The following is a 21,816-nucleotide window of genomic DNA, read 5'->3' on the forward strand; positions in this document are numbered from 1 at the left end:
ACTGTTAACGTTTTCTAAATGTGGATGGTGGATATATGAGTGTTTGTTATTCCTGGAACATGTAATATGTTTGAAATAGTTCATAACTTAATTTTTAAAATCCTGACCGTGATTTGTGGGCTATCTCCTAGAGGTAATTTTTTTTAAAATATTTTATTGGGGAACAGTGTGTTTCTCCAGGGCCCATCAGCTCCAAGTCAAGTCGTTGTTTTCAATCTATAGTTGCAGGGGGCGCAGGCCACCATCCCATGAGGGAATTGAACCGGCAACCTTGTTGTTGACAGCTCGCGCTCTAACCAGCTGAGCCAGCCGGCTATCCCTCCTAGTCGTCATTTTTATTTTATCCTTTGTGCTTCCTAATTTTTGACAAAAAGCACATATTATTTCATGTTTCAACCCAATAAAGATGAAAGCTATTTTTTAAAACAAGAAACATGTAGGGAAAAGCAGCAGGCATATGACGCTTCCACCACTTTGGGGAAGAGTCTCTAAACAGCTGCCATTCCCTGGTTAGGCTGAGAGACAGAAAGTCACGGAAAGGCCTGATCCAGGGCCCAGCCAAAGCTCCCCGTGGAGGAGGAGGCAAACCCTTGCCCTCCGAGGCCCGTTCTCTGAGCTACCAGAACTGTCGGCTTCATGTGCAGCGGAGTTTCTAAGAACTCAAACAGACGTTGGAACGCTAGGCCGCATGCTGGAGGCCTAAGCGTCACCATAAGTAACTCCCCGTCTGCCCGGCAAACTGACTCACCCTTGTACCCTCAGCAGAGCCGTCTGTCATCTCACTGACTCTGCACGTGGTGCCTGTGCACCCCCACCCCACAGCACTGACCACAGTTACGGCAAGGACCAGGTCCCCTGGTGTCTCACCTGCGGCCTGACACGTGGCACAGGCACTCAGCCAGATACCTGCATGCAGGGCCCACCTCTGACCCTGAACATGAGTCGTAAAGCTCTAAAGGAAAACGCCTCCTCTGCGCGTCACTGAAGTTACAACGCAGGACTGTGCGTTCCCAGGCAGAGAGGACTGGGAGATGGGACCCCCAGGGGCGGCTCTGCTCTGTGAACGTTAGAATGAGTTTGCAGAGCCAGGACCACTCCCCTCCCCACAGGGAATCAGGTGAGCAGCTCCCACGGACACCTCTACAGGGCGACCCTTTCACGCACTGCACAAACAGAACCAGAGCGCAGGGATTCGAAGCTGAGACGAGCCCCTGACTGCGCACCCATCTGCCGTCTTGCTCTGCAGAGCCCACTTCTCCCTCCTTTGGGCCTGGAGCACCTTACCCTCTCGTGGCAACAAAGTAAACCATGTCAGTCACCTGCGAAGCTCAGCGTGATGATTTCAGACCCTATAACCAGTCAGCTAAGCTCAGCGTGTGTCTTTGTTCACGGATTCAAACACCTATCGAGGGCCAAGCACTGAGCACACAGGATTGACAAGGCGTGACTTCACTCACAAAAAGCTTAGAATCTGGCAAAACCAATACAAAAGCAGATATGCAGAACAAGACGTAAGCCTCAAGCACTAAGGAAAAAGCATACTTTAATGGTAAGCTGGTGTTTGGCCCCAAAGGGTCACATGACTGGTGATACTTACCATGTTTTCAACTCTCAGTTCAAACGGCATCGGGTTATAAACCATCAGCTGAACTTCACATACGTCCCCCTGGACCCACTGGAAATCTAGAAATACACACACACGGGAATCCCTGCGTTAGTTGGTATTTTGTGTGTTTCACACGGTGTCTGATGACTCGCCTGGCAATTTGTTCTTCCAGGGAAGCAGTGGGCATTAATGTCATCTTGAGATACACGATTCAAAGCTGGTTTTCCCGCTCGCTTTCTCTGAAACACAGCAAGTCATCACTGCCACTTGGACGCTCTGTGACTAATGTCTCTCGGCACCTTCAGCAGGCTGCTTCAGGCCCGCAGGCCAAACGCGGCTTCACAAACCCAAAATCAACCCAGAAGTACCGTTCTCAGTGCCGGGCCGTAAGTCACGGCCGGGAGGCTGGCACTTAGGAAGGTGGCACTGTGGTCAATTTAAGGGGCATACAGCTTGATGCCCCCTCCCCTCCCGAGAGAAGTTGGTGGCTTTCCTCCCTGACCACTCCCAAGTCAGCTGCAGTTCAACACCCACGGGAGGCAGAATCCTGAGACGACCCCCCAGATGCCCACCCCTGTGTGATCCTCTCCCGAGTGTGAATATGAGGATGAGGTCCTGTTACACAACAAAGGTGAAGGGAGATGTGATGTGATGAACGTCTCCAATCAGTCGACTGATTTAATCAAAAGGGTGGGCCTGGTCTAATCAGGTGAGCCCTTAAAAGGGACCATACCCTTCCTGAAGGAAAAGATTCAAAGCAGGAGGGCCTATGGAGGACGCCATGTGGCAAGGACCCAAGAATGACCTCTAGGGGCTGAGAGCAGTCCTGGCTGACAGCTAGCAAGAGAACAGGGGTGTCAGTCACACAATTGCAAGGAAATGAATGACGGGCCAGCGGAGGGAGCCTGGAAACAGATCTCCCCAGTCCAGCCTCCAGCCAGGGACACAGCCCCAGCTGACACCTGGACTTCAGCCTGTGAGCCTTGAGCAAAGGACTCAACTAACATGTGCTGGACTCCTGACACGGAAACAGTAAGAGAATTAATTTGCCTTGTTTTAAGCCACTAAGTTTGTAGTGACTTGATGCAAAGCAAAAGACAACCAACACAGCGCCCATCGCATTTCCATGGCTGCCTCTTCCCTTTAAGATACTCCATGAGGCAAATCGGGGCCTCAGATTCAATGAACACGCGTGGGGCACGAGCTGGGTGCGAGGCACTTTAAAGCCGCTGTCTTATCTCACTGCCTCATCCTTACCTGGCGAGCGAGGTATTATCACCTCCACTGTCACAGGCAGGTACTCAAGGTCCGAACAAGGTAAGCCACACCCAGGCATCACAGAGCCTGGCCACGGGCTTCCACCCAGGTGTCTGAGCTCAAAGTGGTGTCTAGGACGGACACTCGTGGGTGGTTAACAGGCTTTTTCTAGAGTGGATGCTAAGAGACACTGACTAGAGCCCCTCGGCTTTCAACAAGACACGGTGTTTGCAAACCCTTGGCAGCAGGCTCCCTCAGACACAGACAGGCGCCTCCCGTCCCATGGTCTTCTCACTCGGCTGCTCCCCCCTACTGGCTCCAGAAACGCAGGTCCCACCTCCCCTTCCCCGCCCCCTCAGCTGTGAGGACCTCATGGGGAGGCTCACACAGGTCACCCGCCTGCACATGCTCACACCGCCCTTCAGAGTTTAGTGAGCCGCCAGCGCCGGCGTGGTGAGCACCCCACAGAGGATGAAACTGTCACTCGTTTTAACACGTGCCTGTGCCTGACGGCTGACGAACTGTGTGTTTTCTCTGTCACGGTCAAAAAAAAAATCATTTACAAAAACCATTTGCCTGGAGTCCTGAAAGGAATCATTTAGACTTAGATGGTCCTGGTCTACCAAGATAAATCCCTGATTACGTGGATAGCTGTTTCTGGAAAGGAGGAGATAACTGCTTTCCAACCCTGAGTGAGTCAAGGCACACAATGGAGGCCGCTCCTCGATGTTCTGTCCCAGACGCAGGAAAGGCACAGCCACTGGTGGCCATCACACGCCCGTCCGCGGCAGGCCCTGCCACTTTCTGCTGCTCCGCACCCGGCGCCTGGTCACCCTGGGCTGACAGCATCTCTCGCTGCTCGTGGTGACCAGCTGGTCTTCCGCCGCGCGTGCGGACCTCCCTGGCAGGAAGCAGCCTGCTTTCCCGCTGCATCCAGCCCGGCACATGGAGCTGCTGCCTGGTATCTTACCAAACGGACACCCAGTACTTCAGGAACATTCTCTCACTGGCCCCCCAGAAGAAGCCTCCAAGTTAGCTTCTCCTGTCCCCATGCGCCAGCCAGCATGGCTGCTGCCCAGGGAGGCACGACCACTTGTCCCAGGTGGCCCGGTGGGAAGTAACAGCTGCTGTAGCCCAAGGAGTCTGACAACTCCAGCCTGTCTCGGGGCAGCTGGGACCTCAGCACTGAGCCCAGCCATGCCACAAAGTCCCTCCATAATTACATGGAGCCCCTCACCCCACGTGCTCACGCTCAGGACGTGTGCTGTGCCACCTTTGCACAGTTTAACCTGGATGACGACGACACCAACAACATGCAGGCAGGACGACTGGCACATTATTCCAAGGAAGAGTGGAAAACAGTCTCAAAAACTGCCCTCGGGGCTTCTCCTATACCCTCTGCCCTCTGCTGTGATGATAACTCCAATTATACACAGAGACTCATTTATGGAGATTGAAGTTTCGGGTTAAAGATACGTGATTCTCAAACCTCTGGGCAGATCCTCAGTGATGAGTATACTGCCAGAAAGATATTAGAAGCCACAGAATATAAATTACATTTCCTTGCCCATGGGTATTCAACAAATCACTGCATTTTGGCTGAAGCTTCTATCGTACCGCAGGAAGAATCTTGCGTCGCCCCCGGAATCTATCCTCCAGCCAGACGAGCAGGTGCTGCTCGCGGTCATAAGGAACCACATTGTAAAGAAAAAACCCCTGGGCCTGGAGTCATTGAACCTGGACTGGAGCCTGAGCCCTGCCACGTACTAGCTCTCTATCCGAGGGCAGGTAACTCAGATTCGCCCATCCTTAATTTTCTCATCTGTAAACTGGGAATGGAACGCCTGCAAGGTCATGAGGTTGTGAGAACCACTGGTAACGGTTAAGCCTCTGCAACAGATACAGAGTATTCGTACAAAGTAGCCTCTGCAGAGAAACCCAGCAGCAAAGGTCCAGGGAGATGGGAGGAGCAGCCTGTTAGGTGCAGGGGTCAGAGGAGACCTCTCGGAGGAGGGGATGGTTAAGTGAGCCACTGAGGCAGAGGGAGGAGCCCCAGGCAGAGGACACAGCAGGAAGCCGTGACCCAGAACAAGAAGGTTACATTCAAAGCACAGAAAGCGGCGTGCAGCTGAGTCTGAGAAGCAAAACAGAGAAAGGCAGGAGGTGTGAATGAAAAGACGGGTGGGGGTGGATGGTCCCCAAGGCAGAGCCCGAGATCGGAGCTCCAGGCTGTGGGCGGCAGCGTAAGTGCAACAGGACACCTACATGAGGTCAGGGGGCTTTCTTCCTACACTTGGGTACAGAAATTAAGAGTAGAAATCAAGAAAACAGAATAAGAAGAAAGCACTGAGTTTCCAAAGCAAATCTTCTCTGAAACTCCCAGGAGGGAATCAGCCCTATCAATCTGACATGGCCCCTCAGTCCATCTGCTGTGACACTGTGACACGCAGGCTCCTGTCTGGCGAGGGGCCCAAGGCAGGTAGCTGGCGAAGAGTGAGGCCGCTGCACAGCCAGCTGTCAGCAAGGGACAGCAGGGAGGGACAGCGGTGGTGGCACACACAAGCCCGGGGGGCGGCTGTGAGGGAGGAAACGCGTGGGCCGGGCCTGGGACGTGATGGTGGGGGTTAGCACAGAGAAACACACGTTACAGATTCCCTGGCTCCCCGTAACACAACTCATCTTTCCTGGCTGAGTCAGCAGGCAGCTCAAAACTGGGTACCCTGAGGGCCTGATAAAAACGAGGGCTTCCGGTATTCAAAGGAGAAGACAATGTAATGTCCTTATCCCCCCACTCATCCTGAACAGACGCCAAACTTTCATCTTGGATGACTCGGGAGTCACCTCAGGCCTTGGAAAATCACTGACCTCCATTTACCACCCTTCTGTAGTTTGCCTACGGCTCAGATAACAGAGGTCTCTGGTTTCTACAACTTCCACACACGTCACCTTTTATGAAGGAGACGTCTAAACATCAGATCCACGGCCACTGCCGGACAGAGGCAGCAACCGGAGTAACTGACGCCGACACATCCGTGCAGATGGTGCTGGGCTGAGATCTAGACAAGCCCGAGCGTCGGCGGGCGGCGTGGGGCTGGCCAGCCGCGTGGACAGACGGCCCTACCGATTTTCTTGCTCCGCTCCTCCCCACGGCTGTGGGCGATAATCGGCGAGTAGATGAAGGGGCTCTTGGTGGACGCGTTCTGAGCCAGCAAGCTTTTCATCTTCTGTGGCCGCAGGCTGGCGGGAAGGTTCAACAGATTCACACGCCTGTTGTTCAAAATGGAACAAAAATACGTCAACTGCCTTGTTAGCTTGGCTGCAGCGGAAAGGTGGTAGAAAAACTACCAATCAAACAGCAGATAAACTGAGGGAAGGAAAAGCGCCCCGACTCGCAGGACAGAGCAGGAGGCCGCTGCACGCGATGGCGCCGGGCGGTCCTGGACCCGGGCAGTGCAGAGCCCTCCCTAACCTCAGGCCCCTCGTCTCCCAAATGCAGATGAGGCCCAGGCACACACTACAGTGCACACCTGCTGCCTGCACAGGGTCCGTCTCTCTCCGCCTCCCTCCTCCCTGCCGCACGCCCCAGAAACACAAGTGCACCCCAAGCCGCATCTCCGAGACCCCAGGTATCTCACGCGAAGGTGACCTGCTCCACCAGGTTCCCTCAGGGAGTGGCTGCATCTCCGTGAGCACAGCTTGCATCTCACATACGCTGCCTCCCCCCGCCGCACCCCCGGCCGCGATGCCAGCTCATCGATCCTCACGCTCACATCGGTCAGCATGCATTTACTGAGGACTTCCTAATCTATGGAGCCTGTGCACATTCGGGCACCTCCTGTGTGTTACCTCAATTAAACATCACGACACCTTCCTTGCCTGGGGACTACGAACACTCTCCATGTGATCAAGGAGGAAACTGACACACAGACTTCGTACACTGCCCGTCCATCTGCCCAACGCCCGGGGCTAGGAATTGGTGGCGGCATGGGACCAGCTCCTAAACCACAGCACCTGTGACCTCCCTTGGGACCAGCGAGGCAAGATGGGGCTGGGATCTAGAATGCTCCGAGGCCGAGACTGGAGCACAGGGGGGCAGGCCATGGTGGAGGACAGGCAGGCAGCGACACTCACTGCTGCGGCTCCTTGCCCTGCCACCAGCCTCCTTGCAGGACGGGAAGGCCAGGCGGTGCTGAGAAGCAGGGCATGTCCATCCGAGGCCACACACAGCAAAGCAGTGTGCCGGCCCCCAGCGCTCTCACCACGCGGCCATCCTGGAGGCCAGATGGTGAGAGGAGCAGAAGACGGAAGTGGCCTGGATCACTGAGTGACCTCAGGGGGGGTCAGCTGCCCTGGACAACTGCCGGCTTCCCTCATACTTTGTGGGAGACACAAACCCTTTTTGTAGTGAAGGTTAATTTTCCTGAGATGTTCGGGGCTGATGTTTCCTGGCCCCCCCAAGGTAACCTAATAAAGAGCCCCGTACAGCATGTCCCCGATCACAGCCCTCTCGGCTGGGAGGGGTCTGCTGCCTGTGCGATCCTGCATGGCACAGCCTCCCCAGCCCTCGGCAAACGCATCGGGCCCTGGAGAGTCAGGGTCACACACACGTTCTCGTCCAGTTCCCACAATAATTGAGGCAGCAGAGCGTGTTTACAAGCCACAGTCCTTTAAACGAATCTTGCACACTTGCTGACTCCCTTGTCTTTGTACGCATTCCTGCAGGATGTTTTTCTCTTACAGGATCAGAATCACTTCATTTGTGATCTGCTTCAGCTCAGCTGTGAGCATTCCAAGCACCCAGGGCCTGATTTGTCCCTATTCTAGCGCCAAGTGCAATTCTTTAATGCGTAGCTCTCAGTAAACGTGGGATGAACGTTCTCCCAAGAGCTGAAGTTCAAGCTCAGCTTCCAAATCCTTCAAAACTAGGTACTCAAGGCTAAGCAGTTAGTTCATCACCAACAGTGGCAAATCCAGGCCCTTCCTGAACATTCAGGGAAATGTCTGGGGCCCTGCCCTCGGGCTCCGGTGTGCACATTGAGCTGGCCGGATGTCACGCCCTGGCGCGTCTCCCTCCACGCACATCCAACCACAGGGGGACGCTTAGCCCTCAGTCTGGTGCCAAGGCCTCCTTAGCTGGTGCACAGGCCTGGCAGCAGGACAACCGGGCACTTACTTCATCTCCCCGGACCTTAGGGTTTTCACTTATAAAACAGGAAGAATAATGGCATCATTATTGTGATAACAGTGTGATCTGATTAATATTTTGCAAAACTCAGACATCTCCTTCACTGGCTCCACGTTCCCGTGTGGAGGTGAGTCCTCAGCGTGCCTCACTCTGCCAGGGTGGGCAGCGTGCGGGCCCTTCTCCTGGTGCCCACTCGCCGTCCTGCTCTCCACATGGACAAAACAGAGCCTGGCCCCACGATAGGGCACGCGGTCGCCCAGCTCTGCCAGAGACTGGGGTGACCTCAGCCAGCCAGACCTGAGCCGTGCCATTCACTGTCTCTCCCACCTGCCTGAGACAGACGTTCCTTTCTATAGATTCCAAACTCAGACAGAGAAGGGGGTAGCCTGAGGTGGGTATCTTCAAATCTCAGCAGGGTGTTTGGAGGACCAAGTGAGCTAACTATGAGAAGCCCCCATCACAGCACCTGACACATAGCAGGTGCGCAAACGCCCTTCTCGTCCCCTCCTGAAAACAGCACTTATTTGTTTATAAGCATTGAGTCAAGTCGCTGTGTAAAGATGACAACACTGGACTGGGGTGAAGAAACGACGTTCTGGTCCCAACCCTGCACGAGCCGCTGCTGACCTTCCGACCGAGCACCGTCTCTTTGAGCCTTAGCAGTTACCCATCTGTAACACAACTCCATTTTCTTGCAACACAAACAGCTTTCTACTCCACGACAAAGTCACCACTCCAAAACGAGAGGTCATCTGTGATTCCCTGGGAGCCATCTCCACAAGCCGACATTCCAGATCGCATGGATATGCAAAGGGTTCAGAGGGTGTGGTCAGCCAGACAAGAAACGCCACGGGCGGTCACGGCTTTCATTCACAACACAAAACTGAGCACCAACGTCCGGCCATAAAACATGCCCTGCCGAAGAACAGTCGCTCGAGGCACCTGCCCGAAGAAAACAGAATTCATGCAGCTTGAATCGCTGCAGAACTAATAAAGGTGTATTTGGGATATGAAGCTGCCGACAGGCAAGCAGAATTCCAGGGATGTGTCCAAGACAAGGGCTATTTTTAGGGATTCCATGTGGAAACTGTTGACATTTTAAAATCTGACTTCTCAGCATACTGTTGGTTAATTGGGCCTGGGCACAGCGACAGCGGAACACCAATTAGGAAAGTGACATAAAACAAACCGGGAGGGGAGAGAAGGTGACACAGGAAAGAGCAGCTGGCCTCTCCTTGGCTTTTACTCCATGGACCTCCTTTACGGAGGAAACACACCTAAGAGCCCCTGGATAGCTCTGCACAGATGGGCTGTGACTACAACAACCGGCCACATGCGCCCCATGTTTGCAACCAGTCTAGGCACGACTGAGGTAGCCGCAGGCGGCACCTCTTAACTGCTACCTGGAGGCTGTTTCATAAACCAAGGAAAATTGCCCCAAGTATCATGGCCCCTAAGACCCTTTTTGAATAAATGCCTATAATCCTTCCTCAAACAGTGTAATTACCTTAAAAGTTTGCATTTTAAAAGCACTAAAGCCACTCAAAGCAACTCAAAGCTCATTCTGACTGGAAGCTTTCAATCCTTATCAATTAAAATATCCTCATTAACTCTAGAGCTCTCTGCCAGGTGGAAGGACCTCAATGCTGGTTCATAAAAAAAAAAAAAAAAAAAAAAAAAATCAGCTAATCCCGCCCTCCCCACCCCAAATGAAAGACCCGTTGGTTTACTGTCAATGGCATCTAAACGACTCCAATTTCTGCTTTAATAATCCATGACTGATAATGTGTTTACATGATTATTTGGGGTGTGATATTCTATGTTGGTTGCTGGAACAGAAGACCACAGACAGGGCGGCTTACAGACGGACATTGACTTCTGCCAGTTCTGGAGGCTGGACGTCCGAGAGCAGAGGGCCAGCTCTGGGGAGGCCCTCCTCCTGGCTCACAGGTGGCCCCCATCTCACTGCGTCTCCATATAAAGGAGGGGAGAGCTCTGGCCTCTTCATCTCCTCACCAGGGCACTCATCCATCCACGGGGCCCCACCCTCATGGCCATCTGAACCTAATTCTCTCCCACAGGCTCCCCCTCCAAAGGCCATCCCACTGGGCGTTAGCGCTTCAACCCCTGTGGGCAGTGCTGCATGCTGGGACCACACTGCCCCGTCCATGGAGGGCTGGGTTTACTCCAGCCTCCTCAGACCTCAAGTCCGAAGTGTGCACTGCGGACTACCAAGAGCTAACCAACCCGGAGACAGCTGCTCTCTGTACCTGGAAGACCCTCCCTGACTGGTACAGCCAGGTTACTGCTGGTGAATGTCCTCCAGGGCCAACACTGAATGGGTTAGTGCCAACACTGGGCCAGCAACCCTTCCTCTGTGCCCCAACACTGCACGAAGCCTCCGTGTCATGTAGCACGCACAGTGTCATCTCAGGACCATCAGCCCACTAGCAAGGATCATCCCAAAGGTAAGAGAGGGAGCTCTACCTCCACATCTGGGCAATTAGTAACTGTCGTGGCACTGAAATCCTGTGAAATGAAGAAGACTGACCAATTCTTTACTTTCCAGATGATAAACTCTTTGGCACAGAGAGACCAAAGAAAACACCCATTTTCTGACAGCGACGTGTCCTCATCAGGAAACCCACCATTGTGTCTATAGCCAAGAGGGTAAATTCACACTGGAAGATGCCATGCCATGCCAGAGTTCACCAGCCCTGTGCTGGGTTCAATTTTCTGAGAAAGGAGACAATGACCTGCTAATACAGGAGCAAAAAAGATGTTGGAGTCCACAGAACCACCACTTTTCCACAGCCCAGCTCTGAGACTCTCTGGCTCTGGATAACACAAATTTAAAACATAAAGGAAGTTGCATTTATTTCAGCATTCCTTGAGAGCGTGACGAAACTTAATTCAGTTGATCCCATTTAACCCAGAGAAACAAAACTCACTGCACCGCTGACAGGGAATAGCAAAGTGACCTCTGAAGAGAGGAAAAGCTCCCCTAAACTTCTACATGAACTAGTATCTGCAGACAGCGTTGCTGCTTACAAAGCACTTTCCCGCACATTCCATTTGATCCATAAATGCATCATCATATGGTTCACCAATCCCAGCTGGAGAAGAGGAACCTGAGACTCAGGGAAGTGAAACAGCTCGACTGAAGCCACACGGTTAACTGCAAAAACAGGCTTGGAATGCAAAACTATTGAACAAAATCTATTTTTTTTCCAATTTGACACAAAGGCCATTCGCTAGTGCTCAGCATAAATGAGACCTATCAATAAACTTTAGTTCCTGTCCTTCCTTCCTGCACCGTAAAGAAATGCTGACGCACCAGTCTGACACACAACACGGCACAGAGAAGTTTAGAGAAGACAGCACATAGCACATTCCAGAAGTACCCCCTGGTGCACGTTCAGAGAAAAAAGACCTTGCTTTGACAAGAAAAGCAGTGACGATGGAGGCTGAAGAATTGTGGAGCAAGGATGTCACATTCACCTGAATTCACATTTTCAAGTGGCATAAATTTGGGAGAATAGCACAAAAATCACACTACCTGTGCATGAAAGCCAATCTCGAATGAAAACCAAAATCCATTTACTAGTGAGAACAGATGTGCGTAAGCAGCCCTCCAGGTCCAACAGCGTCCAAAGACCCAGGACGAGGACACACGGAGCTCGGAGGGTGACGCGCATACTCCTCTCCAGACTGTGAGGAGACCTGACCTGATAATGGACCAGAGACGTGGCCAACAACAAACGGACACTCTTGTGAAGATCTGTGTTCGCGAGCAGAGCAGCGAGCACGCTCCCGAGGGGCCTGCTCACCTGACGATGGGAAGCTTGGTGAAGGGCACCGGCGGCAGGGTCAGGCCATCGGGGAGGGTGATGAGTTCCATTGTCCCAGGACACTTGGACGTATAGCTCTCCAGGCTTTGAGTCACGTCTTTCTTTTCTGATGAGAAAATGAAAACAAAATGACGGTTAATTAAACAAAAGTAAACGTGGGAGGTTTTCATGGTATTCTATTCAAGCAAAAATAAAGTTCGTAACCCAATCCCTGATGGTCCCATGAGTCCAATCCTCTGACAGAAATAAAGGACAATGACCACAGGAGATAAAAAGAAAGTGGAAGTTTTATTGTACTCATTCGGATAACCACTAGCAGCGGCCCCATTTAAGGTCCTGTGGATAAAAAGGAAATTAAGTTACTATCTTCTAGGAGATTTCATTTTCCAAGAGAACAAATTCTTACCAAGTTCCAAGAAAGTCAATAGGCAGGCAGGCAGGACTGGAGAAGCGGAATTTTTTGATCACTTAAGAAATATTTTCCCACAATTACTAGGTACTAAGCAAAACACCAGTCCCCATGCTCAAGCAGTTTATCGTCCACCTGCATCAAGATATTTAAGAGAATAATCACAAGTCCACATTTTTGAAGCCAAAATCGAGCTCTGTGAGATAAGACTGTTCTTCTCCACCTGCTCCCATCCTTTCCACTAGGAGGAGGAGAAGAGGACACAGGTGACAGTGAGTAGTGTTTGCGTACGTCCACAACGTGCTCTAGACACCTGCTCACAGACTCTGACACGCGGGCTCCCAGCTGCCGGCCTGCTGGAAACCTCGCCAGTGTTCAGGAGGGAAAGCAGCGGTGTGCACGTGCAGCAAATGAAAAGGCTGAGACCCGGCGAGGTTCACCCACTTGTCAAAGGGCCTAGATTTGGCCCTGCACCTGTGGACTTGACACGCTACCAGCTGGAAGAAGAAAGGAAAGGAAGGAACTGGGGGTGGGGAAGGGGCTCCCATCTTCCTGGTGTCGCTTTGCTCTGTCACTGCCGACAGGGAAAGCCGGAAGCGCTGGAGCCACGAGCGACAGGGGGACACGGCCGTGCCGAGGAGCCTACGGCAGCGCCGTCAGCCCGGGTCTGAATAAACTGCGCGGTCATTCCCTGTCTGCTGTGTGACCATCTTAGGGGAAGCCAGTCACCCTTTCTGGGCCTTCCCTTCCCGGGTAAAGGTTACTGAGGATGAAATGAGATATCGCAACAGGGACTGAGTGATACGAGCTCTGTGCCGTGGAAGGACGGTAACTGCCATCATCACCAGACAGGTGCACTGAAAGGAGCAGGGCAGGGGACGACTGCAGAGGGGGCCAAGTGCTTCACCAGGACCGCGGCCTCCATTCCAGTGTCCAGGCAAGGACTTTACAGCTCCCAGGCTCGTGCGTTAATGGGTAAACTGCCGCGACAGGGATTTTCTGGGTCTAAACATCGTTCTTTCAGGAGTAAGCGGACAGACAAGGAAGCAGAATTCTGAATACAACAGAGTAATGTTAATCACAACATGAACAAAATTCTTTAAATAATCAAATAATCCTCAATTTATAGATGATAAATCTCCCACGGGCTCCAGCTGACCACATGTCCAGGACCTAATTTGCCTGATGCTAGGTAGAGCACTCATGGCTTAGGGATCTCAGTAAGGTGAGTTACACTCTCTCAGGCAACCCTGCTGAAAGGAAGAAGGAAATAGGTCTCTCTGCGATGCCTCATGCCAATTGCAAAGTTGTCCCAGAAGGAAAGGTACATGCAGTACATTGCTTGGCTTCGCTATGAATGGCTTTTCTATAAAGAAAGTAATGTACACGACAAGTACCATTTGCTCATTTCAAGAGTTGACAACTGGACAAAAACCAGTACATCACAATTTCTCAGTTCATCTTATTCTTGTTTCTTCTAAGTAATAATCTGAGACAATGACAACCACGCTTGCATTAAGTGATACGATACACAGGTAGAGAAGAGAAAAAGGAGAAAGAAGGACATTTTTTCTTCCAAATCTGAAATAAGAAAACTAAGGAAGAAGGGGGTGGAAAAGAATACAGAGGAAAAAGTACAGGTGTGGCCTGACGTAATCTCAAATGACATTTCAGAGGCGGCCCTGATACATTCACCTACAGAAGTGAAAATCACAGTTAGTTCTTCGAATTGTTTTCACTTATCTTTCATTTCAACATTATAAAGCTGAGATCTCTATGGGTTAGCCAATAAGCAGGCCCCCTCTTGTCCACCTACTTTCTAAATAAGTTGGAAACAGAACAAAGAGAAAAGATAGAGGCTAAAATATCATCATTACTCCCGAAGCAGACCATACTGAAGTACATGCATGGTTTCTTAGCAAGCGCAGCTCCGCCCTGACACCACGAACTGGTGGGCAGACCCTCATACCCAGACACTGGCCCCAGCCCCGACCCGAAGGAGGCCACGGAGCGCAGACAAGCTCTCAGAAGAAGCAAAGGTTCCAAGGACAACATCTGGGAAACACAGAGGTTAAGGTCAGTGAGAAAAGGAAGAACTAGTAAATGAGTTTGAAAAGAAACAACCCTTTTCAGTGAGACTCAAGAAGCCAAAAGATGAGTTTTTCTGGAAAGAAGAGAAATAAGGGTGGGTGTGATAGAAAGGTCCATTTGGATGCAAACTAAAGACCCATCATGCTATATTTAGGAGTTAAGTGGTCGTTTGTCATCTTCGAAAGAAATGGGTGGGTACAGGAACCCAACAGCAACACATTAAGAACAGGCTGGGAGCGGAGTGACAGCTCGTTCCTGACCCCAGAGTGGTAAGAAAGTGCATACGGGCTGCAGCGTGAAAACCAGGCGCTCCATCAGGGACGTTCGATTAACAATGACCCACTGGGTAAAATACTGTCATTAGCTCCACCGTAGGGGTGAGGGCACCGAGGACGCAGGATATGCTCACTCTTTTCTAAGCTACCGGGCAAGGCTAAGGTTTCCAGCCCAGGCTTCTCCAGGCCAGGGCCCTTCTCACCACACAGAGCAACTTCCTTGGGCATTAATGTGCCCATTTTACAGATAGGGAACGTGAGGCTTGGGAAAGTCACGGGAGCTTGCCTGGGGTCACCCAGGTAAGAAGTGGCTAAACTGTACTCATACTCAGCCCTACCAGCTCACACTTCCTGTTTTTTCCATTTTGTCGCACTGCCCACCCAGATTGCCCCAATAGGTGAAAATACAGAAGAAAACACAGATACCTGGAAACACGATATCCAGCAAGATATCCTTGCATAGCAAGAAAAATCAACTCAGCTTTTTTTTCACTCGGCAAACACATTCAGGCGGCACAGTGGTCCAGCTACAAAGGCTGCGACTGTCACGTGCCACCACTATAGAGAGCAATGACCCGCCCGAGCAGCAGCTATCAAATGAGCATGCGGCAGGAAAAAGCGTCTCCTGAACAGAAGGCGGGGGACTCAACACCTACGGCCTCCCAGCAGCGTGACTCCGCGCTGGCTTCTCACTTGATTTACATCGTGACACCTCCAAAGCCCTGATCAGCAATCAGTCAAGTACGCCAGGAGATTAAATATTTTTCCTTCTTCTCTTCAAGTACATAAACATGTTCTACCAAAATGAAAGGCAATTATGCTAAACCATCAGCTTATTATATCATCATCTATTTACAGCACTACCTAGAAGATATTTAAATACCTCTGGAGATCTCAATAGAACACCCAGAAGGGGAAGTTATCTTAAGAATGAAGACTTAATACATAATTAGAAAGAATCTGCACATCCAATTATGAAGTAATGGTGAGATAAGATATGGCACCGTAACATAATGCAAATTTATGCAGTCATTAAAAATGACATTTATAAAGACTGCGGCAACGCGGGAAATGTCTGTGATGTTACACGGAAAATCAGGATGCAAAATTCACTTATGAAATAAACTCAACTTAAAAATAAACCCCATTTTAAAAAGAATAGGAAACAATAGGAAAGAAACACATCACGATATGAAGTGTTTGCCCACGCAGGATTACGCAGCATTCCTTCCTTTCTGTTGATGTTTTCCAAGATTTCTAAAAGGAGCAGACATTATTTGTATAATAAAAATTATTTCAAAAACACTTAAACATTGAATTTTCATAAAAAGTTTGATGAAGAAAACTCAGGGTTTGTGTGTAAACGTTCCGCGTGGGGGATGTTCCGCGTGGGGGATGCTCCGCGTGGGGAAGGCTCCGCGTGGGGGACGCTCCGCGTGGGGAAGGCTCCGCGTGGGGAAGGCTCCGCGTGGGGAAGGCTCCGCGTGGGGGATGCTCCACGTGGGGAAGGCGTCCGGAAGCATCACTGGGCTCCGGAGCTTCTGCAGGAGCCTCGTTGTCACCGAGGCGGAAGGTCACGGTTACGGACTCCGCAGCTGTCCCCCGGCTGTCCTCGGCCGTGCTCAGGCGACAGCGCAGCAACACCTGACGTGTGGAGAGGACGTACTCGACGCAGGCACTGGCCACGCACTTCACGGCCACCTCATTCGATTGTCCCCCAAACCTCCCAGGAGGCGCCACTGTTGCCTCTGCGTCACAGCTGAGCAGAGGGCAGCTCAGAAAGGTCTCACCCCCGGGTCAGTGTACCCTCCCCTTCGCCACACACCCACCTGTCATACGTTGTTATGCTCCGCGATCTCCCTTTCTTTTAAAACTGTTTCCTATTTCACTCCACATTCCTCTAACAAACAAACGCGGAGTATCTGTCTTGTATAAGGAAGAGCCCCACCTTAAACACTCAGCGGGACATCCACCTCTTCAAGGACAAGATGCCCCCAGAAGTCCTTGGTCGCCCCACGTACTGACTACCTTCCAGGTAAAAGCACCGTCCAAAATGATAAAGATAAAAGGTGAAAATGACAGGGTCCCATCGCCAGGGAGTCCGCCATCTAGTGAGGGACCCAGCGACGGGATTAGCCTCGGGACGTAATGAAATGATGCTGAACCGAGAACTGAGTAAGGAACAAGGAGGTGAGCAGGAAGGCCTGTCACCTTCTCACTAACATGGAGACAGGGCGAGTACGAGGACAGGCACACCGCAGTCGGGGCAGCATGAAGACCACCTGCTACGCCCGACGGACGACACAAGTCCGACAGATAGGAAATGCAGATGACGGAGCTGGAGCAGCTATTAGGTTAGCCGAAAAAGACGGTTTGACTCAAGTCGTGAATGTCCCTAAGATGGGGTTGACTTTCCTAGAGGAGGGGGGTGGTTCTGAAGGTACAAGGTGTGATTTTGTTGCATTTCAGGGAGATAACTCTGGCTTCAGTGTGAAGAATGGATCAGAAAGAGCAAGGCCAGGAAACGGGACATGATGTCAAAAGTCTCCTACAGCAATCCAAGGAATAGGTGTGGAAAGTGGTGACGGGAAGGAGCGGAGAGGAACCCCACGTGAGAAAAACTCAAGCATTATACGGGGATAGGATATAGCTCAGCAATCCATAGGCTACAGGACAAGGCGGACGATGTGGGGGTGACTCCACAAGGGTCAAGCTTCCAAGAATAAGAAAACAGTGACGCCCTCAAGAAAAAGGCAATTAATTCAACTGAGGATATGGTGGGTGACTTCAGGATCCCATGACATTCAGGGGACACCCCCGACTTCCTGTGGAAACTGGAGCGCAGAGGTCAGGTCCGGAAGTACAACTGTAACATCATGAGCAAATTTTTATCAAAGAAACTATATTTTGAATATACCAAGAGCTTAACTCTTAAATCTCCACCATAAATCCTCACAGAACTTTTTAAATTTATGCCCTCATTGACCCACTTTGTAATTTGTTTTTTTAATAACCTTGTGTTTTCATAACTCAAATGATTACTTTTATGTAGTAATAATTTCGTAATGTTTTGAAACCAAAAGTTTCTTTTCCAGCTGCTCAGGCTTCTTCCCTAAAGGGAAGTATGTGAGTGGAATGAACCTACTTCAGGGTGAGGTGATACTACCTTGCATTTAAAGTAAAAAACCTTTCTGATTTTGCAACATACTGATCACAAGTTACAATGTCACAAAACATTTTGTTCAACAGATATTTCAAATGTTTACAGAGGCGGCTGCAACCCAGCCAGGATTCCCAGTCCCGGACTAGCTACCCCACTGTCTGCGGCACAGAGAAAGGCAAGGTAACGTAAGGACCACAGGACATACTCGGGAAATGCCTGACTTCTCTCACTGCCCCCCCCACCCCCGTCACCCCACGACAAAGGAGAGCCTGAGGACCCATCTCCTCAGGTGGAGGCCCCAGAAGAGCCCCTGTCCCAGGCCAGGTACTCTGACACTGGTGGGTGGCAAACTTCTCATGCATTGTCTCTGGGCAAAGCAGCAAAGTAACGAGCTGGTGATAAGTGAAGGAGAAACTCAATAAATTAAATCTGACATTTTCTACCTCATCCGGTCCTTGTCTTTCAAACAAATGACAACTGCATTTAAGTTGAGAGAGAACCTCTGGGCCAGAAACAAACTAGAGGTGTGGTATCGAACCCCAGCTGACACATCCTCGGGGGTTCAGCCCTCGTCAGGGAGAGGCAAAGGCGTCCAGCCTTCAGTGAATTCCACGAGGACGGAGATGACACGGGAGGTAACCAAGGCCAGCGCAGAGAGCTCGGCCTCCAGAGCGAGACACCAGGGTTCAAACCTCAGCCCCTCCCACGCTACCTCGGGTAACGTCTTTATGCCTTTCCGTCCTTGCTAAAGTTAGGCTAAGCATAGCTCCTTCACGGGGCCTTTGTGAGGGTTTGAGAAGTTCAGATGGACGGCCACATACATACCGTACCTGTTCTGGGAACAGCAGACAAGCCTACCGCCTTAGCAAAAGAGACAGGCTGGGCAGGGCGGAAAGAACATCGCATAATGTGCTGAGGAATTTGAATCTCACTTCTGCAGGTAGTGGGAAGCCTCTGAGGCCACAAATAAACACCGGCTGCAGGACAAGCACTTTACAGTCTGGGTGGAAGGTGTAAAAAACGGGCCCTGGGAGGCAAGGCGGTCGGTCCCTTAGGCGGAGCCTGGCCTGGGCTTGGTTCAGCAGATGGCAGGCGAGGCCACAGGAGAGCACGGCCGCGCTCTGCTGCTGGAAACACCGTGTGAGCCCGGTGACCTGCAGAGACCAGCCCCTTCGAGAAGGCGCTGGACGCCCTTTCAGATACGCCTCAGCCTCCCCCCCCAAGATGTTGTTTTCCGGTTCACCTCAAACTTGGCAAATCAGTATTTTCCCATAACTAGCAAATCCACTAATTTGTTTGGGATTCTGACACACTGATACTTTTTCTTCCCCTCATTATTTTACATGGGTGGCTTCTCTACCAAGAATGTATTTTATTAGCAGGCACTTATGTTGTACTACACCCTTAATCTCTGACACCAAAATCCAGTAAAATAACGCATTCTCGTTTTCAATACCATGTCACCATTTACTTAAATATTTAAAAAAATGTAAAGAGGTGGTGAACACACAATGTAATTTATAGATGATGTGATATAGAATTTCACACCTGAAATCTATGTAATTTTAATAACAATTGTCACCCCAATAAATTTAAATAAAAAAAAAATGAATAGATTAGGAATGCCCTTCTCACAGTTGTTATGGTAACTAACTTTACAAATTTTCTGCTTTTTTTTAATTCAGTGTTGTCCCAAAGGAAATATTCAGTCACAATGAAAGAAAAAAAAAAATGTAAAGAACATATACAAACATACCCAGGGTTGTAAAAGATGACCAGCGAAGCACCTTATAATTCACAGGAAGTCTAGAATTCTGGAACGCGAAAGAGCGTGGGGGAGGGACATCTCCATCTCACTCCCATCCGGCACTGACACTGCAGGCCCGTGTCTGCCGTCCCAACTCGGACACATGACTTTCGCTGACACATGTGGCATCAGCCACCTCAGCTGTCACGTCAGCCTCAGAATCTTTGTTTCCAATAAAAGCATTCACACACACACACACACACACACACACACACACACACACGATTTCCTGTCTGACTCCCAAAGGCCAAGCTCTAAGTGACTCCATTCCCTTCCCAAGCTTCATACTGTGTAGACATATAGCCCTCTAGCTTTCCCAGAATAAATACTTACCACTATGTACATGAAAATAAATAAAACATTTCACTGAATCTATAACTAAATGGGACATGACTTGTACAGTTCTGCATGACTTTTCACACATATAATTTTACAAACCACGATAAATGTCCTTGGGCCCCAAGTCACAGATTTGATTTGGGAAACACTGCCGCCCTCAGAACCGGGGAACGTGGAGGTGACTCCTCTGAGGGGGACCAGGGCAGCGCGGTGGTTGGATGCGCTTCGCTTCCTAATCAAACAAACGATCACAAAGGAGGGAAAGGAGGGAGGCTGGTTTCCGAAATAAGCAAAGACCCAGGAAAGGCCTCAGTTACTAACGCCCCACTAGTCATTTCTGTTTATGAAAGCCTGTTCGCAGCAGCCCACAGAGCACAGCTCCTGGACGGGCCTCTCAGAGGTACTTGTGAAACACAGACAGAGCCACCTAACAATCTGTTAAAGCAGAAAGAACAAATGCAAGGTCCCACAGATGGGGACGAGGACGACCTGGCTGTTTTGGAGAAACAGAAATAAGACCAAATACGGCTGGAGCTGAGTGAATGGACGAAGACAGGAGGGAGGCCAGTTTGGAGAACAAAGGAGCAATCAAATCATGTGGGACGTGTTAGGCTCTTGAAAATGAGGCGGATTTTACTGCATTTCATTATCCGTGTCATGGGCACCCATGGGAGAGTCTGAAGCAGAAAGGGCTGTGACGTGATACTGGATGAAAGTGGACCTGTGACAGCTCAGCAGAGCAGCTAAGACATCATGTGGCTTAGACAGCGCTTGTAAAAGCGGAGGTGGTGAGACGTGGCCGCGTGGGGAACATATCTGGGACGTAAAGCCCTGATGACGTGCTGACCAAGGCTGAGACGTGCAGTCTGGTGGCAAAAGCGGGGCCAAGAAGGCCTTCACGGTTTCCGGCCTGAGCAACTGGACAGACAGTGGCAGATTTGCTGAGATGGGAGCGTGAAGAAGGAGCAGACGTTAAGTCTGGAGCTCAGTGTGAGAAGCAAAGATGAGCGCCATGTGTGCGGAGAGAGTCCCTGGAGCCCTGGGGCCAGGTGAGCTCTCCCGGTAGAAAGTGTGGACAGAGAAGTGGAGGAGGGTGTTGAACGGATCCTGAATGGACACTACGTGGATACAGTCACCGAGAACAGAGGCAGGAAAGAGGAAGCCAGGAGAAGCACCCAGAGGGTCTGTACCGACCGAACATAATCCATGGGGGGCGGGTGGGTGGGGGGAGTAGCCTGGACAGTCACAACTTTGGCTTCTTCCGTTTAGCCCCGTTCCTAGTCTAAAACAATCCAACCCTGTTTCTGCATTTCACCCCCACACCCCTCCATCCTCAGCCCCGGCGTTCCTTCCCAAGATGAAGGAGGAGGGTGACATAGCCACCATGGTGATAAACTCCCTTTGCACCCACCCACAGGACGCGTCCTCACTCCTCGGCCCAGCATGAAGGGCTGTCATCACCCCACTCCGTCTCTCCTGCCAACCCCTGGACGCCACTATTGCAGGCATCTCATGTCATGTGGGACACACTACGCCCAAGGGCACCACGAGCACTCGGAAATCACTGTGACCGCCTGCAATGGTTCTGTCCCATGAGGTCCTCAAAGCTCAGCTCAGAGGTCACGTCTCCCATTGCCTGCATCGGGCACAGTACCCAACTGTGAGAGAGGATCACTAATTATCTATAGAAAGGAGCTGAAGAGACCTCTCCTGTGTAACTGTTCGCCTCTTCCTCATCCCTTATTCTCTATACAGAATTCCTGGAAACCTTAAAAAGCTCCTTTATGAGCCCAAAGGCTTTCGTAATCGCCCTCAAACTCAAAAGCCTGGCTA

General features: G+C 50.9%; 1 protein-coding gene across 1 annotated transcript in view; it reads right to left on the reverse strand.

The window, feature by feature from the left end:
• Nucleotides 1-21,816, reverse strand: part of TRAPPC9 (trafficking protein particle complex subunit 9) — a 338,019-nt gene that overhangs the window by 262,273 nt on the left and 53,930 nt on the right. The window contains exons 10-12 of the mRNA XM_033126534.1: nt 11,879-12,005; nt 5,985-6,130; nt 1,598-1,683 (exon numbers count right to left, since the gene is read on the reverse strand). Coding sequence (XP_032982425.1) covers nt 1,598-1,683; nt 5,985-6,130; nt 11,879-12,005 — 359 coding nt within the window. The remainder of the gene's footprint in view (nt 1-1,597; nt 1,684-5,984; nt 6,131-11,878; nt 12,006-21,816) is intronic.

This window comes from Rhinolophus ferrumequinum, chromosome 14 (assembly GCF_004115265.2).
Source record: "Rhinolophus ferrumequinum isolate MPI-CBG mRhiFer1 chromosome 14, mRhiFer1_v1.p, whole genome shotgun sequence".
Taxonomy (NCBI): domain Eukaryota; kingdom Metazoa; phylum Chordata; class Mammalia; order Chiroptera; family Rhinolophidae; genus Rhinolophus; species Rhinolophus ferrumequinum.